Source organism: Aspergillus nidulans, chromosome III (assembly GCF_000011425.1).
Source record: "Aspergillus nidulans FGSC A4 chromosome III".
Classification (NCBI taxonomy): Eukaryota; Fungi; Ascomycota; class Eurotiomycetes; order Eurotiales; family Aspergillaceae; genus Aspergillus; species Aspergillus nidulans.
The window spans coordinates 2,577,328-2,596,083 of NC_066259.1; the positions used below are offsets into that span (position 1 = coordinate 2,577,328).

At 51.2% G+C, this 18,756-nt stretch overlaps 7 protein-coding genes across 7 annotated transcripts, besides 1 other annotated feature; 3 read left to right on the plus strand and 4 right to left on the minus strand.

The window, feature by feature from the left end:
- Window positions 1-3,219, minus strand: ANIA_11128 (putative RNA polymerase II transcription elongation factor (Ctr9); the record flags this gene model as incomplete). The annotated part of the gene is made up of 2 exons (XM_050611792.1): window positions 1-2,293; window positions 2,362-3,219. The coding sequence occupies 2 exons, from the start codon at window positions 3,217-3,219 to the stop codon at window positions 68-70; spliced, it is 3,084 nt and encodes a 1,027-aa protein (XP_050467777.1). The 3' UTR covers window positions 1-67.
- Window positions 1-18,756: part of a sequence feature (contig 1.162 773..65002(-1)) that runs on past the window's edge.
- ANIA_11126 (lysophospholipid acyltransferase family protein) lies at window positions 3,704-5,370 on the minus strand. The gene is made up of 4 exons (XM_050611793.1): window positions 5,315-5,370; window positions 4,310-5,229; window positions 3,939-4,254; window positions 3,704-3,813 (listed from the first exon to the last, which is right to left on the minus strand). The coding sequence occupies exons 2-4, from the start codon at window positions 5,155-5,157 to the stop codon at window positions 3,787-3,789; spliced, it is 1,191 nt and encodes a 396-aa protein (XP_050467778.1). The 5' UTR covers window positions 5,158-5,229; window positions 5,315-5,370; the 3' UTR covers window positions 3,704-3,786.
- ANIA_08837 (NADH kinase POS5) lies at window positions 5,982-7,500 on the plus strand (the record flags this gene model as incomplete). The annotated part of the gene is made up of 3 exons (XM_677014.2): window positions 5,982-6,117; window positions 6,174-6,309; window positions 6,349-7,500. The coding sequence occupies 3 exons, from the start codon at window positions 5,982-5,984 to the stop codon at window positions 7,415-7,417; spliced, it is 1,341 nt and encodes a 446-aa protein (XP_682106.1). The 3' UTR covers window positions 7,418-7,500.
- On the plus strand, window positions 9,164-11,789 carry ANIA_08836 (serine/threonine protein kinase CLA4; the record flags this gene model as incomplete). Its single annotated transcript, XM_677013.1, has 4 exons — window positions 9,164-9,397; window positions 9,440-11,173; window positions 11,229-11,328; window positions 11,380-11,789. The coding sequence occupies 4 exons, from the start codon at window positions 9,164-9,166 to the stop codon at window positions 11,787-11,789; spliced, it is 2,478 nt and encodes an 825-aa protein (XP_682105.1).
- Window positions 12,586-14,457, minus strand: ANIA_11127 (uncharacterized protein; the record flags this gene model as incomplete). The annotated part of the gene is made up of 1 exon (XM_050611794.1): window positions 12,586-14,457. The coding sequence occupies one exon, from the start codon at window positions 14,455-14,457 to the stop codon at window positions 12,586-12,588; it is 1,872 nt and encodes a 623-aa protein (XP_050467779.1).
- ANIA_11125 (glycine--tRNA ligase) lies at window positions 14,857-17,069 on the minus strand (the record flags this gene model as incomplete). The annotated part of the gene is made up of 3 exons (XM_677012.2): window positions 14,857-15,288; window positions 15,344-15,492; window positions 15,533-17,069. 3 exons carry the CDS (start codon window positions 17,067-17,069, stop codon window positions 14,905-14,907), a joined length of 2,070 nt encoding a protein of 689 aa, XP_682104.2. The 3' UTR covers window positions 14,857-14,904.
- On the plus strand, window positions 17,423-18,730 carry ANIA_08834 (rRNA-binding ribosome biosynthesis protein RPF1; the record flags this gene model as incomplete). Its single annotated transcript, XM_677011.1, has 1 exon — window positions 17,423-18,730. The coding sequence occupies one exon, from the start codon at window positions 17,423-17,425 to the stop codon at window positions 18,728-18,730; it is 1,308 nt and encodes a 435-aa protein (XP_682103.1).

An 18,756-nucleotide genomic window follows, 5' to 3' on the forward strand; every position in this document is an offset into this window, starting at 1 on the left:
TCATCTAGTAACGGCCGCCAGTGTGCTCTAAAGCGCTTGACCTTTTCGCCTGTTTCGGATTCAGTAGTCATCTCCGCTTCTTCGCGGGCCCGTTCCTCTTCTGCCCGCTGAGCGCAAGCCTTTGAGCCTCTTCAACGAGCCGCTGACGTTCTTCCGCGATACGCTGCTTCCGCTCCCGCTCAGCCTCCTCCGCCTTGCGGACTTCTTCTTCGCGACGGCGAATCTCGGCCTCCCGGGCCTCGCGGGCCTGCTGTAGTTTAGCGGCATTCTTCTCCTCGTATTCCTTCTGGCTCTGGAGGGCCCGTTCAAGCTGCTTTATAATTGTCTTGGACATGTTGGCGCGCTGTTCAAGAGACTCAGCCGGGTAAGGCGGATTCTTGGCCTGGGCGATACGCCCGAAAGTCTCGACCGCGGTGCGGAGGCCGTCCGCTGCGTCTTGCACGTCTTGGGCAGTTCGTTGTGTTTCGGGTAGGCTGTATGTGAGGGACGCGATCTGATTCTGGACGAAGGCGACATTGAATTCGAGGTGGGCTTGGGTGGGCGCCACAGAATGTGCGCGTTGGGCATAATCTAGGGCTGTCTTCATGGCTGCGAGGCTCATTTCCTGCTTACCCTTAAGGAGCCAAACGCGGCCGAGACAGGCGAGGATTTGAGCGTCGCGGGCCCGGTCCTTGGATAATGCAGCCTCATAGTGCTCAATGGATCGTGTATACTGGCGTAGCTCAGCGTAGACATGCCCTAGGTTCAGGTAGACGCTCGCGTCTCTCAACGAGTCACGGATTTTGGAGAAGATTTGTACTGCTGTACTAAGATCTTTCCTGTCATCAACCAAAGCGATGGCGATACCTTGCGCTGCATACGCGTTCCGTGGATCCAGCTGAAGAGCCTTGTCGAAGAACTCAACGGCGCGCTCGTACATCTTGCGCCGTTTCTCCTTCTCCTGGTCCGTATCACGTCGCATGTCTCTGGCGAACAGCAGGTGGACGTTACCCATACCAGTAAGTGCGTATCGGTCATGCTTGTCAAAATACTGCAGCGTATGCTTGTGATGGCGCTGCTCGTGGTCCTCTGCAATGTTCGCGGCCCGTTTCTTGGACTTACTGAGGTACCACCCGAACAAAGCCCGAACTTCGAGATTAGTGGAATCTGTCTCGTACAGTTTCGCCATCTTCTTGGGCCCTTCATCCGTCGGGCTACGCCGGAGAGCAAGGTATGTTAATCGCGCGCTCGCCTCAGTGTAGTCGCTATGCCGTTCCAGGAGGGCCTCGTAAACTTTCTTCGCCTCATCGGGCATATCAGATGCCTCGAACGCCCGCCCGAGGTTGTAGCTTATTGTTGTGACAAGGGCGTCCGTATCGAGTTCCCCTTCCCTCTCTTGCGATCGAGCACAAGAGTCTAGCGCTGCCTGGAACATGGAACGAGCCATGTTGAGCTGCGAGCTCTGGTATAGGAAGCAACCCATATTATTAAGGAGCTGCGGCGGCAGATTTACTCGGAGGGCAGCCTTCATTTCCTCATCTTCGAGGCCTTCTGGGCGTTCCTCATCAGATATCTCAGCCAGCTGCAATTCTTCCAGTTGTGTCAAGCACTGCATGCTCTTATCCGGGGCGTTCTGCTCATATAGCCGAGAAAGATATACCAAAACTGACTCGTCCGGCGTAATCTTCTTACTTTCATCCTTCCAAAGCGCGCGTACTGCCTCAAACAACGTGATGGCTTTTTTAGCTTCGGCGGACTTGTCTTCTTTCATTCCACTTTTCTGCGCTGCAAAGACCTCCTCCGCATAGAGAGCCGCCAGTAGTGTCATGCACTCCGGGTTCTTTGTCTGCTGTATGATTTTCTCCAGCTGAAACTTGGCTCCGTCGTAGTCCTTGTTAGACACTTGCATTTGTACAGAGCCAAACTTGGCCGGAAGATAACCTTTATCGCCTCCGCCCCGAGCTTGGTCAGAGCGGTGGTAGAACTCTGCGGCTTTGGCCAGGTCTCCCTCATAATGGCATTTTCGACCGAGAAGGTACCATCCATCGCTGGCTATTTGCATGACGTCAGTGTTCTCAATCGACTTGCGAGCAAGAGTATCAACTGTTGAATAAGCTTTTCGTAAAAGGAAATAACTGCCAAACAGAGCGCAGGTCATAGGATATTCCTTGTCCAGCTTGAAGGCTTTTTGAGTATATTGTGTCATGGCCACCTTGTACAGGGAACCGAATGCCGGATCTGTTGTAGCATGCCGGGAGCTGTCATAAAGGTAATATACCGCGAGGAGGATGTTGGCAACTTTCGAGTCGGGATTCTATAAGTGCGGAAGTACTGTATTAGTACCACTACAACATCCAAGATGCATTCTTCGAACTGACATACCAGAGCTAGTGCACGTTCCCAAGCAGCTTTGGCTTGCTCCTTGAAGCCCAATTGCCACAGACAGCATCCGATACCGATCCGAGGATCTGGATCAGTCAGGCCAGGCATTCTCATTAGAACCTTCTGGTACCCTTCCAGCGCTTCTGCATATCGCCCAAGTAGGTAGTGCGCCCTGGCGCGTCCAAGAATAGCCATGGCATTTCTACCACCGAACGCTTTCGAGGATTCATCAAACTGCTTCAGGGCCTGGCGCAATGATTCCACTCTTTCTGAGTTATCAACAGCCCCTGGTCGAACAGGCCGTGGGGGATGTAAAGAGGCGCGCAACAGAGATAAAACACCACGAGCAAGGAAAAGGGGCGGGAAGGATGGGTTCAACCGCGACGCCTCGTTTAATATTCCGGTCGCCTGCTGAATGTAGTAGTCTTTGGTCCTCGCTTCTGTACCCAAACCAACGTCTGATACCACACGAGGCGCCTCCCTGCTCTTCAGCAAGTACAGCCAGCATACCCATCCCAAGAGGCCTAACTTCTCCTTTGTAGCACCTTGAGCAACCGATGCGAGACCCTTGTTTAGGATGTCGATCGCGTGATCGATTTGCTTTTGTTTGGCATAGGCGAGCGCTATGATGACCCAAAAATTCTTCGCCGCTCTTTCATTTTCCAGGAGTGTACATAATTCGGTAGGATCATCGGGAAGCCCTTCGAGACTCACTTCGACCTCGCTGTCGAGTGTGGATGCGGGAATGTCGATGGCGGATGGGATGTCAGAAAATCGAGAATTTGCCAGTACTCCAGTTACGGGGAGCGAATCCCCGTTGACGATGCCATTGGAATATTTGTTCCGTAAAGAGGTCATGGCGGGCGTGCGTAGGCTCCTCGAACCGGCAACGCCTCCTTCAAGACGCGGAGATAAGAGTTCGGTCGAGGAAAGGAGTAACAAGTCCTGTAACTTTAGCTCAAAACTCAACTCATATTCAGTCCATAAGCGTAATCCAGCGAGTCAATTTCAGGACGGACTGTTTGTTATTGCGCGACGAGAGAAGAGAGCGCGTTCTCGGCTTGCCTGCTGCTCAGATTTCGGCTCAGATGTGACGAGTTGCGGACAATGGCTCAGGGTGTGAGGCCTAAGGCACCAACTGTGGCTCAGGCACACCGCCAATCTGTGGCAATCAGCTCTTGACAAACTCTACGGAGTATGGTAGAACATATATTCGTCGCAATTAGCTTAGCTCAGATACATAGTTCTTGCCGGACATAGTTGAGCTACGATCTAATGATTTACGAAGTACAGTTTTTGCGTTACCTTCCACGTTCCTCGATCACTGAGTAGGCAGGGAGAATTGTTCAAGTAGAGAAGCATTCCATCATAAACCTCTAGAGTCGGTAAATAATAGGTCATCAATCATAAGGATAGGAGGGGACATTATTCATAGTAGAACCCGCCGAAAGACTAGGCCGACAAGATCCAGGACAGTTGCTCCGGTGTCGGTGTGTTGTTCAAAAGCCTAGCCCTAACAGTTTAGGAAGCCGACACAGAAGAACGATAACGAATATCACCCTGAATATCCGACCGACCTCGGTCCAATGTCCCAATCGAACATGCGCCTCGGCGTATCCGTCTTCGGCTGCATTCAACTGCTGTGCATCACCATGACCGACTTCAATACTACCGGCCAACGCGGATGGGAATCGCCCGGTCTCAAAGTATTCATCGAGCAGTTCGTCCTTCTCTGTCCAGCGGGCCCTAAGCCACGCATCAAACTCCTGCTGATCGTCAAGGGGAATATCTGAAACCGCAAACCGTCTCCAGTACATGTTGACGGATGTCGGTGGGCGTCCTTGGACATACGTTGAGCGGAGAGTGAAATATTTGTCGGCATAGCTGCCTTTTCTGTACGAACATCAATCGTCAATTCAGTAGAGACTAAGGCTGAGTCGTAACTTACGGAGGACCTTCGTAACCCACAGTGCAATCGTATACCCACTCAACGGTTCCCCGCAATTGCTGTAAGCAAAAGAACAAGCCAGTCGAGCGAGGAAGAACCTGGTGTTTCAGAGGCGGAAACCCATTCTTAGCCCCATATGCATCGCTTCTCCTCTTGGTGTTGATGGAGAGGTTTGTCCCTTCCGGAAATATCAAAAGCCACATAGGGTCATACTTCGGGGCGCCTGAATCAGAGCCTATGTGCTGGGTCTTCAGCTTCTCTAGGCGGTGTTGGAGCCTGGGCTTGTCAGACAGCCATTTACGAGCCATGAAGATGAAGCCGTAAAACGTCATACCCTGGCCAATGATAGGTATGTATTTTAGGGACTCCTTGAGTATGATGAAAATGTGGCCATGCATCATGTTCGAATAAGCAATCCACCAAAGATAGATCCAGTCGGTGTAGACCTGATGGTTGGATATCATGACAAGGCGCTCTGGAAAGGTTGTCTTTAGACGGCCATCGTCGGCGATGCGAACTTGTCCGCGTATACTCTCGTCACCGCTGACCCGGACATAAGTCGGGCAGCCCCACTCGGTAAGGGAAGTTATCACCAGCCCAAAAGATCGTTTCGTGGACGCCATCCAGGCGTAATAATAGTGTTTGTTGATGATGTACAGGGGGCAACCGATCAGCTGCGTCATAAGGATAACGACGCAACAGCAGTTGAACCAAGTTGCAAGAAGCAAAGACCGCAGCACCTGCATGGGTATTCCGTGCTTGAGACGTGGTTGAGCATCTTGACTAGGCTGAGGGTCGTCTCGCAGACGAGCCGCCGGCTTCCGCTGACGAAGCTCGCTTTCGCTCATGATGGCAGGAAATCGTTATGTGGCGGGAGGCGAAGCACGACACTGTTCTTCCGAAGAGAGCGAGACAGGTTCCTGCGTTACGGTTAGTTCCTAAGATCTAGGATTCACCACGCGACCATGTTGGTGGAGTCAAAGGCCAAGAGTTGTATTTGCTTACTTTAACAATAGCCTCATGCGAGAACGAATCAATGAAGGATACCTAAAGAATGCGTGGGCTAAGCCATTTCATTCGGGACGAAGAGGAGAGAAGGGAATGAATGCAATAAATCATCCCCGAGATCACATGGGAAAGATGAAAGAGATTGGGAAGCCAAGTATGAATCACGGCTGATGTACCCGACCTTGTGGCCAGTCTAACTTCGGCTAGCAAGGAGAACAGGCAGGCACCATGACGTGGGAAGCTGCTAACCGGACTGCTAAGCCTCCAAGGCGGTCAGCTAGGTATCGCCGATCATTCTGGGGTTCCTCGAAACTCGAGGCTTCAAAAAGTCCCGCTCTATCCTGTACTGTTTCGTGCACGCCACGTCGATTCATCGCTTCTCTGTCTCTGGATTCACTAGCAGGGATCCCCATCACAAAACAAAACAGAAAAGAAAAGAAAAGAAAGGAAAAGAGCATGGACGACTTTCGGTCATAGATTTCCACTCATTGTCAGGCCACGTTTTATTTGCGCCTGCACCACAATGTCAAGAGAATATATACGTTGACATACTAGCTAGCAGCTGATAATCAACCAATGCTTGCCCAATCGTCACGAAAATACCTGTCTGTCTGAGCAACTAAAAGTCACTGGTCTAGCTTTTTATTATTATTTTGTTTGCACGATGCTGTCAACGATAAAATTGCGGATCAATCCTATACGGCAACTTTCGTGGAAACGGAACTTTTCAGTTACATTGAGACGACGGGAAATCAGAGATATTGACTCGCTCCCAGCTCGGCTGATTCCGAGTTATCAAGGTGCGCGTCGCAATCAACATGATGTTGCTTCAGCTGATCATAGACCGCTCTAATAGAGTCGAACGAGAATGATCTTCTCTCTCTCCAGTGGCCAGCCCCCCCGCGGAACGTTTTTGTCGTCAAAAAGGACTGTGCACCGGAGGTGACCAAGTCGCTGGTCGAGTTCATCAAGTACCGCTCCCGAATCTCAATGTAATCGCAAACTATCTGCTAACTTTTACGGCACTCTAGTCACACGGCGTCTACGTATCCTTCAATTGGCATCGTCTTGGAGCCGAAGGTTGCGGAGGAAGTACACTCATCATTGTCGTTTCCGGTCTATACGGCGCAGTTGGATAGACTGCCCTGCGCATTGCATAAGAAGGTGGACCTCAGCGTTACACTTGGCGGTGATGGGACGATTTTGCATGCTTCCTCTTTATTTGCCACGTGCGTCAATGTTCCACCGATGTTGTCGTTCAGCATGGGTACTCTGGGGTTTCTCGGCGAATGGAAGTTCAGTGAATATAAGCGCGCATTCCGCGAAGTGTATATGTCTGGCGCAGGAGTGGGAGATCGCGCTTCTGTCCTCGCGACCTCCCAGTCTTCGAACGCCAAGGATAAATCAGAGGGCACCACTGGGTGGTCATCAGTTCGCGGCAAATCTATGGGTCTGAATCGGGGAGCTCGAATCTTAATGCGGAACCGTCTCAAGGTTGCTCTATTCAATGCAGATGGGCACCCTGTTGAAGCAGATAAATGTTCAAAACACAACCGAGGCATCGAGAACGACGGACTATACGTTATGAATGAAATCCTGCTTCACCGCGGAAAGGAGCCGCATCTTGCCATCCTGGACGTATATGTGGGAGGGAGATTTCTCACCGAAGCAGTGGCGGACGGTATCATTATTTCCACACCCACTGGAAGCACAGCATACAGTCTTAGCAGCGGAGGCAGTATCGTGCATCCCCTAGTGCCAGCAGTGCTTTTGACCCCAATCTGTGCTCGAAGCCTCAGCTTTCGGCCTTTAGTTTTGCCGGCGAGCACACCAATCACTCTTCGGTTGAGCGAGAAAAATCGGGGGAGAGAACTGGAGGTCAGTATTGACGGCGTCAACATGACCCGAGGAATGACAGCAGGAATGGAAGCTCGTGTCTGGAATGAGGAGATGCGGCATGGCAAGAATGAGTGGCAAGGTGGAGTGCCCTGCGTGATGCGGAGGATTATGGGCGGCGAGTCTCAAGATGGCGAAGCTCATGATGGCTGGGTAGGAGGATTGAATGGACTGCTTAAATTCAACTACCCCTTTGGAGAGTGAGCCAGCGACGGGTGAAAGGTATTCCGCCTCTTCTATACACATCCCTCGTGTCCATTAGCCGCTTCACAAACCACCTCTACGGACACCTCTAATAGTAACGAACATGCTCATTGAATAAGGGCGTTTTCCACGGCTCGCAGCCTCAGGACTCGATATGAATATACGCCGTCATTTCGACTCGGATTTGATTAAAGTGGTATGATCGGAAACCAGTGGGCCTAATCTGTAAACCGATCTTTGGTAGGGAGAGATTTACGGCTATGCCCATCTTGGCCCAGGTTTCAATAGAGAGTGACTCTCACGTTATCATTGAGTATCGGGGTGATAGCCTTCACCGTTGGGCTCACCAATTATTAGATGGTATTCGTGGACTAAGATGACTGATTGCATATGCTCCCCTTCTTCAATGATAACGTGAGAGTCACTCTCTTGTACATAGGAGACTCGAGTAAAGCAAATTACTGTATTCCAGGGCATCTTAGATCTCGGTCGGGTCGTCCTTTAGCAGTGACTCAGGGTGAAACATGGCCAGGCCGTTCATGACGTTTTAGTTTTGGAGTCGCAAATTAGGATTGCAAGCAATAATCATCATAAAATGGGTTGGATTTTCAATCGACATTGGGGATGAGCTCCTTCGAAGCCGGGACGGCCTTTCTCTTGTCGAAGTTGAGATCTAGTTGCCCTGGTACATGTTAAATTACTAAATTGTGCCGACAAGCAGATCAGCGCATACTCACAAGCCGGGTCTATACTAGCGTTATGTATGAAAACCGTCCGCAACAACATGCATATCATCGAATGAATATAAATGTCTCAAAAACAAAAACAAACAAACAAATCGTAGCCTATGAGCATTACAGTAGAAATAGCATTATAGGCTGGCTAAGAAGGACAAGAGGGGTTGTGCCGTCGAAGAGCCGCCGCCCCTTCAGGGATTTTGGAGCCTCTCCTAAGTCCAACCAGCGGTGGTGAAACTCGCACATCCACCATTTACTTTCCTCCCCTCCTGTCTCCCCCCGACTCAGGAGCTCATCTTGAATTCGCCCTTAAACCTGCCCTACCGACCTTCCTCTTTCCATTACTTTGCATCTTTTGGTCTTGGTCGCTTCTATCTTCCACTTGGCTGGTGCTTTCCCCACCCCCCGCTTCTCGACTCTGCCATCTCCCGAATCAGCTCCTACACCTCTCCTGCTTCAGCGCGTTTGGATAAAGAGGGAACTCCAAGACGTGCATCTCACACTTACAGCTTCCTCGCAAGCGCGGGGACTCTTGCGTTGAATATTTTGATAAATTCGTGGGTAAGACCCAAATTCACGCCCAATCCCTATCGTCAGAACCGTCTCCGTCTGCTACCCCAGCCTTCCACTGGTCGACCCGAATCCCTGTGGCATTGGGTCCAGGTGTAAATGCGCCCAACCCCTGGTTCGCAGACCTGGTTCTGCCGCGGATATACGTTTTCAACGTCTTCTAGATGCTAATGCTTTGAGCAGTCCCGGAGCAGTCGTTGAGGCTTTCACCGACGTTTCTCAGGCTACCTTCCCTCCCGTCTGAGAGGTGATCCCCCCCTCCCCCCTCTTGGGGCGCCCGCCAACCGCACTATTACCTAGAACGACTTCGTCGTACGAAAAGTATGTCAGCATAAGTCCCACGTTCGTCTGGCTTTCCTGTTCCTGCTTTATTTCGTCGTATGGGAAGACATTTAGACTTTTAGTGTACTATGGCTAACTGACTCCCTTGTCTAGAGGCATGTATTCCGCAGACCAGTTCATGAACCCTGGGCCCGCCCCTCGCCCACCGACCGATCGCCCGAAACTTAACCTCTCCGCAAGCAGCGGTGTAACGACGTCTCTTAATCAGATGAGCCTAGATTCTCCAAGCACCCCGAGCGCTAACCTGTCATTGTTCCCGAATACCAGCAGCCCTTCTCTCGTGCGCACAAGGACAGATCAATCAGGTTCTGCCGTGGTCAAGGAAGGATATGTACGTTGCAAAGAGGATAAGTTCCTGGCTACGTGGAACCAGCGTTTCCTAATTCTTCGCGAATCTCGCTTGGATTTCTTGAAGAATGAGGCAGGAAAGGTGGTTCTCTCCATACCTCTTTCGGCAGTCACAGGTGTTTCTCGCTCTGAAGATACACGAATGGCCTTCGAAATCGTCCGTCTAGCCAATCCGAAAGATGCGACCTCCAAGGCCGCCCTGATCACTCGGGATGTTCCCACGAAAAGTCTGACTTGTGAGGTCAGAACTGATGAAGAGATATATGACTGGATTGATAAGATATACGAACGTTGCCCCGGAATGGGTGGTGTAAGCAATCCGACAAACTTCAGCCACCGCGTTCATGTCGGTTTCGACCCGCGGACAGGAGCCTTCGTTGGTCTACCTCCAGAGTGGGAGAAACTTCTTACTGCATCCGCAATCACCAAGGAAGACTACAAGAAGAACCCGCAAGCAGTCATCGAGGTTTTGGAGTTCTACTCCGACATTAAGATGCGTGAACAAAACCCGCAGTATTACGCAGGTTTGGGCTCTCCAGCTGGTCAGGCAAAGCCGTATGGTAGCAGCACTGTTGGCGGTTCAATCGCACCCCCAAGACCACCCCCACCACCCCCTGCACAACGTCTGGACAGTGGTCAATCCTACTCTAGCCACTCTGCATCGTCTGGCCATTCTCCGAGCAAATCCGGCTCTGATAGGGCCCTAGATCAACAGCAGCAGTTAGAGAAAATGAAGCAGATGGCCGATCTGGAGCGCCAACGCGTGGAGGAGGACCGCCGTCGACGCGACGAGGAACAGAGTCGGCTCGAGCAGGATGCTTATAACGCTTCGCTACCTAAGACCCGTGTCCCTCTTGCCAAGCAAGAGCTCGGAGGATATGGATCACCCGATCCATCCATGAATGACCGCTACAAGCCGAGCCGTCCTGCTCCGCAAGCCCCTGGTTCTGCACGTCAAAATCAAGATCCGGCACGCCAGCTGACCGCTCAACGACCGGCACCGTCTCCACCGACTGCAGGACAGAGGCCTGGAGACTATTCATCCAATGGCGCTTCTCGGGCTCCGGGATATGATTCTTACAATTCCAGATATGCTTCCCAAGATTCTCGAACCCAGACGTCGGCCGCTCGCACTCAGAACAATGGAAAGACACAACAAGCCCATGGCCCTCCTCCTAGCAAGCTTCCTGCTCCTGTGCAGCCAGTCAAGCCTCTGAACATTGCGAACAAGCAGGCACCTAAAAAGGCTACCCCAGATGGTGTCCGCCAGGCCGAAGCTGCTCTGACCAAGAAGGCCGACCCGCACAAGAAGGAAGTCCGCATGTCGGCAATGAGCGAGAATGAAGTTATGGATAGACTGAGGTCGGTCGTGTCTAAGGACAACCCCAATGAGTCTTATAGCAAGCAGCGAAAGATCGGACAGGGAGCTTCTGGATCTGTGTATGTTGCTCGGGTCAAAGAAAATGCCACTTCTGGAGTCGCTCGAGAGCTATATCGGCAATATGGTCCACGCTGCCAAGTCGCCATCAAGCAGATGGATCTACGTAGTCAGCCGCGCAAGGAGCTGATCGTCAACGAGATCATTGTCATGAAAGACAGCCAACATGCTAACATTGTAAACTTTCTGGACTCGTTTCTCCAGGAGCAGAGCAATGAACTCTGGGTGGTCATGGAGTTTATGGAAGGTGGAGCTCTCACCGATGTTATCGACAACAACCGTGTTATTCAGGAAGATCAGATTGCTACAATCTGTGCTGAGGTAGTTGCTCCCGTATTGTGCTGCGTTTGGAACAATTGACTAACAAATCGACTAGACGTGCAAAGGACTGGCGCACTTACACAGTCAGAGTATCATCCATCGTGATATCAAGAGTGATAATGTTCTCCTTGACCGAGCTGGCCATGTTAAGATTAGTAAGTTGTTCTCTTGCTTATCGTCTACTGGCTTGCTCACAAACTACCCAGCTGATTTCGGTTTCTGCGCTAAGCTCACTGAAACGAAAAGCAAGCGTGCCACGATGGTTGGTACCCCCTATTGGATGGCGCCTGAGGTCGTCAAGCAGAAAGAATATGGCCCCAAGGTTGACTGCTGGTCTCTGGGTATCATGGCTATTGAGATGATCGAGTCCGAACCCCCATATCTGAACGAGGAACCCCTCAAGGCTCTGTACCTGATTGCCACCAATGGTACCCCAAGGCTCAAGGCTCCGGAGAAGCTCAGCAAGGAGCTCAAATCTTTCCTCAGCGTCTGTCTGTGCGTAGCTGTGGACAGCCGCGCCACAGCACAAGAGTTGCTGGAACATGATTTCCTCAAAACGGGTTGCAGCCTCGCTAGTCTTGCAGAATTGCTCCGCTGGAAGAAGAACACTCAGTAATACCCTAATTCGTGCCCTCGAACCCATCGATTTCATTTCTTACGATTTACACGTCTTGCCCCACGCACATGTGGACGACATCTACGCGTCGCTAAAACTTTACGCCATGTGAATATTTTCTGCTTCGAGTGATATCCGACCTGCTAAAATTCTCACTCTCATCGCCGCTTGGCATTGATAACCCCGGCGTTTTCTTTTGGCGTCTAATCTCAGTTTCCACCCGCTCAAAGTCTCGCATCGACGCGAATGACCATGAATCCACTTAACGCGTCAGAAGCCCCATCAACGGCCTGGGAGAAAGGATCAGGCCTGCGGTTGCGATTCAAGGCGGCTAGATAAAGTTACATTTTGACTTCCTGGCTTCTCTTTGGTCATGGCCTGTGTCCCCGGCGGTTGCACCTTTTTTTCTTGAGAAGGCATACATTTGACTGAAAATAGGATATCCTCACTCGTATTCTTCTAGCGATGAGTCCACGACGGAAATAGTTTGTTTATAGCAGCAACTAAGGTAATCAAGAGGGAACATAATACATAGATTCATCGACCAATGCCTTTTCTTCGCGACTATCTACCCTTTCATCGGCATGCTAGTATGCTGAAACTTTCCGGTAGAAACCATTTGGACTAATCATGAAAATGGGATATATTGGAAAGTAAACGTACAATCGTAGACGTACATATCATAAAACAGAGGGAGGCTGATACTAAGGCATACAAGAAAGATGTGAAGTAACTCGGAGGATCTAGCAATTAAAGGTTTAGGCCAAATGAGAGGTACCATAACAAAGTATCACCCTTACTTGTCAGCACTATCAACACTAGTATAGTCGTGATCATCATTGGAGCTAGGTTGACGACGAGGGCATGAATCCCGGAAGAAAACTCTACTAAGGATAGACTCGTCTTCATCTTGCTGTTGATCCAAGAACCCAGCGTTGATTAGATATGTTTTCCAGGTCTGGCGGTCCTCGACCGAAAGGTCCGTCCATTGCTGAGCGGGACGAGTCGTTAAGTCAGACTCAGGAGTAACCTCTGCGTCCAAATCCGGTTCCGGAGTGGTGGAGCTAGGGTGAGGGTTGTGTGGTTCGACGATGATTTTGCTATTGAGAGGGTCGCACGAGATGAGAATAGAAGCTTCTGAATCTTGTATGATATCCCGGAGAGTGCGGGATTGTGCTTCATCGGGGGCCGCCGATGTGCTTGGGAACGCTTGGGTCTGTAGGATTGGCGTGGGAGAGGAGGGAAAATGGGGGAGAGGAGCGTTATATGGTACGGCAATCTTGGTACGAATATCGGTTGGTAAGTAGTCCGTGATACCAAGATACGGAGGCATGACGCCTCTAATTTCCGTGAAGGCTTGCAGAAGGAAAATGACGAGCACGATGGAGAGAACGGCAGCCAGAGTACTGGAGAAGCCTGTCAAGAGTTCAGACTCGCCTGGCCGCACGAGGACGTAGCGAGGGTTGCGACTTGAAGGTGGCGTCGGGGACAGAGGAAATGTGTGCACGACGACAGTGTTGCCCAAGCTCACGGAGGCAAGCTTGATGTATTGTGGTGGTGTCTCTGGGGTGACTGGGGCGGGCGGCGGAACAAAATGTGAGAAGCATATTCTTGTCATTGAGAAGGGGTGAACGTCGCGGATGGTCGCGTAGCGACGAATTTGACTGTACCCGGCCGCTGCTCGATACTGTCGGCTTGAGTCGACGTCAATGGTTAGGATCTCAAGAGACTGGTCACTACCGGACACAGCGATGATTGATTGTTGTTTGATCGATGAACTGGTTCCCAGGTTGCATACATCCAGACTCAGACCAATGTTGATCGATTTTCGAAGCTTGTAGCGACGGATAATTGTGGCTTGTGAAGATGATGTCGTTGGCCGCAGATCAAGAATTATAAGTTCGCAACCTTTGCGATTTGGGGCATTTTGCAACAGCAATAGCGTGGTGGGAGAAAGAAAGCGCAGAGCACGGAATTTTGGTCGTGGCCCCTTGCCATTGGTGTTTGCTGGGGGACTATATACACATCTCACGTCTGGTGCAGCATTCGATCTAGTCTCGGGCGAGATGCGACATGTAAAGACATCCACGCCATTAGTATATGCCACAGGAAACAAGCCTTTCTCCTCGTCCTGCCCAGCAATATCAATGTCCTCAGCCTCCTCATCGCTTTTCAGTCGGATTCTTCCAATAACATCGCCTTCGCTCGGCTTCGTCGTGTTCGCATTGAAGAAGACAATCTCCCCTGAGGAGGCCAGTCCAGTCGCAATAGCAGCTACGCGGGTTGCACCCTCGCCTTTCCAAGGCGACAATCGAGTGATTCTCTGATACGTCTCCGTAGAACCCTTTGACCCAGCCACAGTTCTAAATACTGACTCCTCAGACAGTTTGACAGTTTGTCCTGGTGTACTCCCATTGGGAGATTTGAACTCCGCAGACGCCGAATTTGTGCGGCGCGGAGGATAATCAATCTTGAAGGATCGTAGATGCCGGTTTTTATTCTCTTTTTGTAGTGCGAGGGAGCTGTTGATACCGACGAAGGTGACTATAGAGGTGTCGTTTGATTGTGCGGCAGCCAGAGAAGTCACCGAGTCCTCATCCCTTGAAAGCTCGACGTCGACAACCTCGCTTAGTTCGTGGCGTTTGAAAGCATTGAGAAGGACCTGCATCCATTGTTATTATACGCCTTTGAGAACGGAGATGCAGAGTTGGTCGTTTACAATCTTGTTCCCCACGCCGCTTCGGCCTTCTCCGCCGCCGCCGGCAACAAGAAGAAAGGCAGGATTGCGCGGGTCGAAGTCGGCAGCGAACAAAGGACATGAGAGTGTGATCTTCGCAGACGGTATTTTGGGCGCCATATTAAGAACCACCTGCAAGCCCAGGGGTGTGACAACTAATTGCTTGACGACCGTAGATTGAATGAGGAGTGAAGATGAAGATTAAGCCAAGTTGGCGAATGATGGTTGGAATGACGTTGCGGCCTGGAGAACTTGGCATCCACCGCTGGGTAATAATCCGTGTAATCCGTGTAGACCTCTACGAATGACCTACAAACTGGTAAAGCTGATGACAGTGAAAGAGATTGGTCTCTTCTATTTTAGCCAGAATTATTGAATCTAATCCACCTCCTGGCCAGTAAACTCAGGTAATCGCTTCCGGACATCCTCCCAGGTCTCTTCTCCTTCTACCAGAGACTTGAGAGCCTGCAGAATCTCTTCCTGGCTCGCGCGCACCTGCTTTGTGGAGTCGCGGTCACGCAGCGTGATAGTATTGTCCTTGACAGACTGAAAGTCTACGGTGACACCAAACGGTGTTCCGAGCTCGTCGTTGCGTGCGTATCGCTTACCAATGCTGGCGGAGGAATCATCGACACGGCTGGAGACGCCCAACCGTCGAAGTTTGGTCGTCAGTTCTTGGACCATAGGGCGGAAGGCGGGATTGCTCGATAAGGGTACGAGGAGAACTTTAGTAGGAGCGATCACGGGAGGGAACGAAAGAACCTAAATGATGTGTAAGAAAAGGGAGTGAACTCGCAAAAGGGTTTGAGATACTTACGCCACGCGCTTCGTCGCCTTCACGGTAGTAGTAGACATGTTCCATAAGACTGTATAGAATACGGCCAATACCGAATGATGGCTCAATTACGTTCGGGGTGTATTCCCGAACATTCTCAACACGGGTGCGCTTCTCAATCGTGATGATATCTTTTTCTAATTCAACCTTGCCGGAAGCGACACCCTCGACATCCAACCTCAATCTTGCCAGTCTTTTCGAGGTCAAGAGCCAGCTTCTCCCGAAGCTCCTGAGACAAAGCATCAATGGCAGCCTCAACGGTCTTGCCATCTTTCTTGAAGCGAGGACCGAACTTCTTCTTGTCCAGCTCAATTTGCCATTCCTCGACCTTCAATGGCTCTGCGCGAGTCTCCCGAACGACCAGAGGGGCACCAGTCTTGTTCTTGTGCACATTAAGGTCATATGCGCTGCGGTCTGCACAGCCAACACACTCAATCCAGCCGTAACTAGTGTATAGCTCAGCATCCCAGCAGTCGCATGCATAGTGGGCCATCTCGTTGGCCATGTGTTGGCGGAAGCGGAGCTTGGTGGGGTCAACACCGAGCTTGAGCAGGAACAACTGGATACGGGCGAGGAAGTATCCAAGAGTCTCGTTATCCACCAATCCTGTCTCAACAGCCTTTCCGACAGTCATCCGTTCAGTCTTGGTGCTTCCGGACAGCTGCACGTCTCGGTTAAGCAGCGTCAACTCAATATTTTTGACCTCCTCGAAACGCGCATGCTTCTTGCCACCTTCGGGGTCGACAAAATGCTCAATCTCAGCCATCAGAAATTCTCGGACACGCAAAAGACCTGCCCGAGGCGAGATCTCGTTTCGAAACGACTTGCCGATAGACGCTGAAGCGAAAGGCATTGCCTGTTGATTGAATTCGAGCAGTTTCTGGAAGTTCAAGAACTGTCCCTGGGCGGTCTCAGGACGCAGGTAACCAGGCATATTGCTGCTAGGTCCAATTGAAGTCTGGAACATCAGGTTGAAAGCAACCGGGGGGAGGAGGTTGCCACCGGTAACAGGGTTTCTGATGTCGTATTTGGCAATAATTTGTTCCAATTGAGGTCCGTCGAAGTTGTCGATCTGCGCCAGAATCTCCTCATATTCCTTGACGACTGCATCATCCAACTTGACAGCAACACTCTTGGCCTTCTTCTTTTTCTTCGCCTCTTTTTCTGCATCAACCTCGACCTTCTGGCCACGAGCCTCCTTGTCACCCTTGAGACGAGCTTCGAGGACTTCCTCCACCAAATGATCTGCGCGGAAGATCTCTCCAGTCTTGGGGTCCTTGCACATCCAATCGGCGAACTTATCGACGTGGCCGCTAGTCTTGAGAACTTCCTCCGGGGTCAGCATTGTGCAGTCGACCTCGAGCATATCCTCCTCCAGAACAAAGTGCTTCCGCCATGTCTCGACAATGTTGTTTAGGACGGCGCAACCGGGCGGACCATAGTCGTAGAGACCAGAGACGCCTCCATAGATTTCGAAGGAGGGGGTATAGAATAGGCGGCGGCGGAGCATGGAATCCAAGACGGACCGGTCAACGACCTGACCGGTCTTGGTAGTTAATGTAGCCATTATGGGTTTTGTCTTGCTGGACTCCTGGATAATGGCGCGAAGGGCAGGAGGGGTGGTGGAAAAGTGTCTTCTGTTGGCGGGGTTCCAGCAGGAAATGATTCGGCGGGGAAGAAAAGAAAAGCGAATCGGAGATTGAGTCATCCGCTGACACGTGAGCCGTTCCTTGATCACCAAGGGGGCGATCCGGCCAAAAAAGATCGGATTGGAAATCGAATAGACCGAAAATAAACAGATGCAGAGCAATTTAAAGAAGCACCAGAAAGACGTGCTCTGTGCTCGCCTTTTAAAAAGAAATTAAGATATTTGAAGCTTCCAGGCCAGTAAACCGAGTCCTTGCAAAACAGAAAAACTGCCGTATTATTGACTGTACGGTTGATTGACTACGGGGGCTTACCGCCGGTCAAATGTTTCTCCACAAAAAATTATCTCCGCTCCAAAAGTCTGGACGGATTGAAGCTTCAGTAACACCACCAAGTATACGTCTATAACCCAACATGGTCTCCAAGAAAGCGTCGGCGAGGCCTCCCTCAGGCATAATTGGCGACTTCAAGGTTCGCAATAAGCAGAAGCGTCAACTTCTTCACATCAAACGAAAGCGCGCCAAAGATGCGGCTCGCCGGGCTCAGAGATTCAGCACGAAGAAGGAAGAGGCTAAAAATCCTAAGTTAAAGGAGGAACGACTTAAGCGAAACATTCCCTTGACCTTGGAGCGGAAGCGTGTATGGGATGATGCCGGCAGCGACGTTGAGGAACCCTTAGGGCTGAGTGTCGATGTCGAGCGGATAAAGAGACTGAAGCAAGAGGAAGATGAAGAACTCAATCGCCCGTTGGATTCGGGCTCAGAGGATCGCCACAGTGAGGATAATGGTAGTGACGAGGAAGATGACGAGGACGATCTCGACAGCATGTTAGCTAGTAGCGACGAAGAAGACGAAGGCGACGAGGGTAAAGAGAGCAAAAAGGACAGCCGCGGCCGCAAACCTTCCGCTATTCCCTCAGCAACGGAACGTGCAACAAGCCCATCCCAATCAACAAAAAGCACGAATTTGAATTTAGCTCCGGAAGCGCTCGCTGCGAAATTCCCATCTCTCTTCTCTCCAGACTCGCAACGACCTCCGAAAATCCTTATTACAACATCCCTCAACTCAACCCTTCACCACGAAGCCGAAATCCTTACTCAACTCTTCCCCAACAGCGTCTACATTCGGCGTACGGCGCACGCCCACGCCCACAAATTTTCCATCCGCGAGATCGCCAAATTCGCCTCCAACCGCGAATACACCACGTTAATCATCCTACAGGAGGACTCGAAAAAGCCGGCCGGCCTGGACATCGTCCACCTTCCGAAGGGCCCCATGTTCCACTTCAGCATCAGCAACTGGGTCGAAGGCAAGAAGATACCCGGCCACGGAAAGCCAACCGAACATTGGCCAGAGCTTATCCTGAATAATTTCCGCACACCGCTCGGTCTTCTCACCGCACATCTCTTTCGCACGTTATTCCCGCCACAGCCGGATATCGAGGGCCGACAGGTCGTCACTCTCCACAACCAACGTGACTACATATTTGTGCGTCGGCACCGCTACGTGTTCCGCGAGAAGCGGGAAACTGAAAAGGCCGTTGTGGGTGCGGACGGGAAGGAGATTAAGGGGGCGGAGGGGATCCGGACGGGTCTCCAGGAGCTGGGCCCTCGGTTCACATTGAAGCTGCGCCGTGTTGACAAAGGTATCCAGAGGGCGAGTGGACAGGAGTGGGAATGGAAAGGGAAGATGGAGAAGAAGAGGACTTTGTTCCAGTTGTGATTGCACAATGCGCTTTTTGTGGTTTG

Excerpts from the sequence above, each read along its gene's own strand:
- ANIA_11126 (XM_050611793.1), bottom strand. The coding sequence starts at position 5,157 with ATGAGCGAAAGCGAGCTTCGTCAGCGGAAGCCGGCGGCTCGTCTGCGA. Across the intron at positions 4,255-4,309 it reads GTGGGTTACGAAGGTCCTCC|AAAAGGCAGCTATGCCGACA; the intron begins GTAAGTTACGAC and ends ATGTTCGTACAG. Across the intron at positions 3,814-3,938 it reads GATTGGGACATTGGACCGAG|TCTTTCGGCGGGTTCTACTA; the intron begins GTCGGTCGGATA and ends TTGTCGGCCTAG.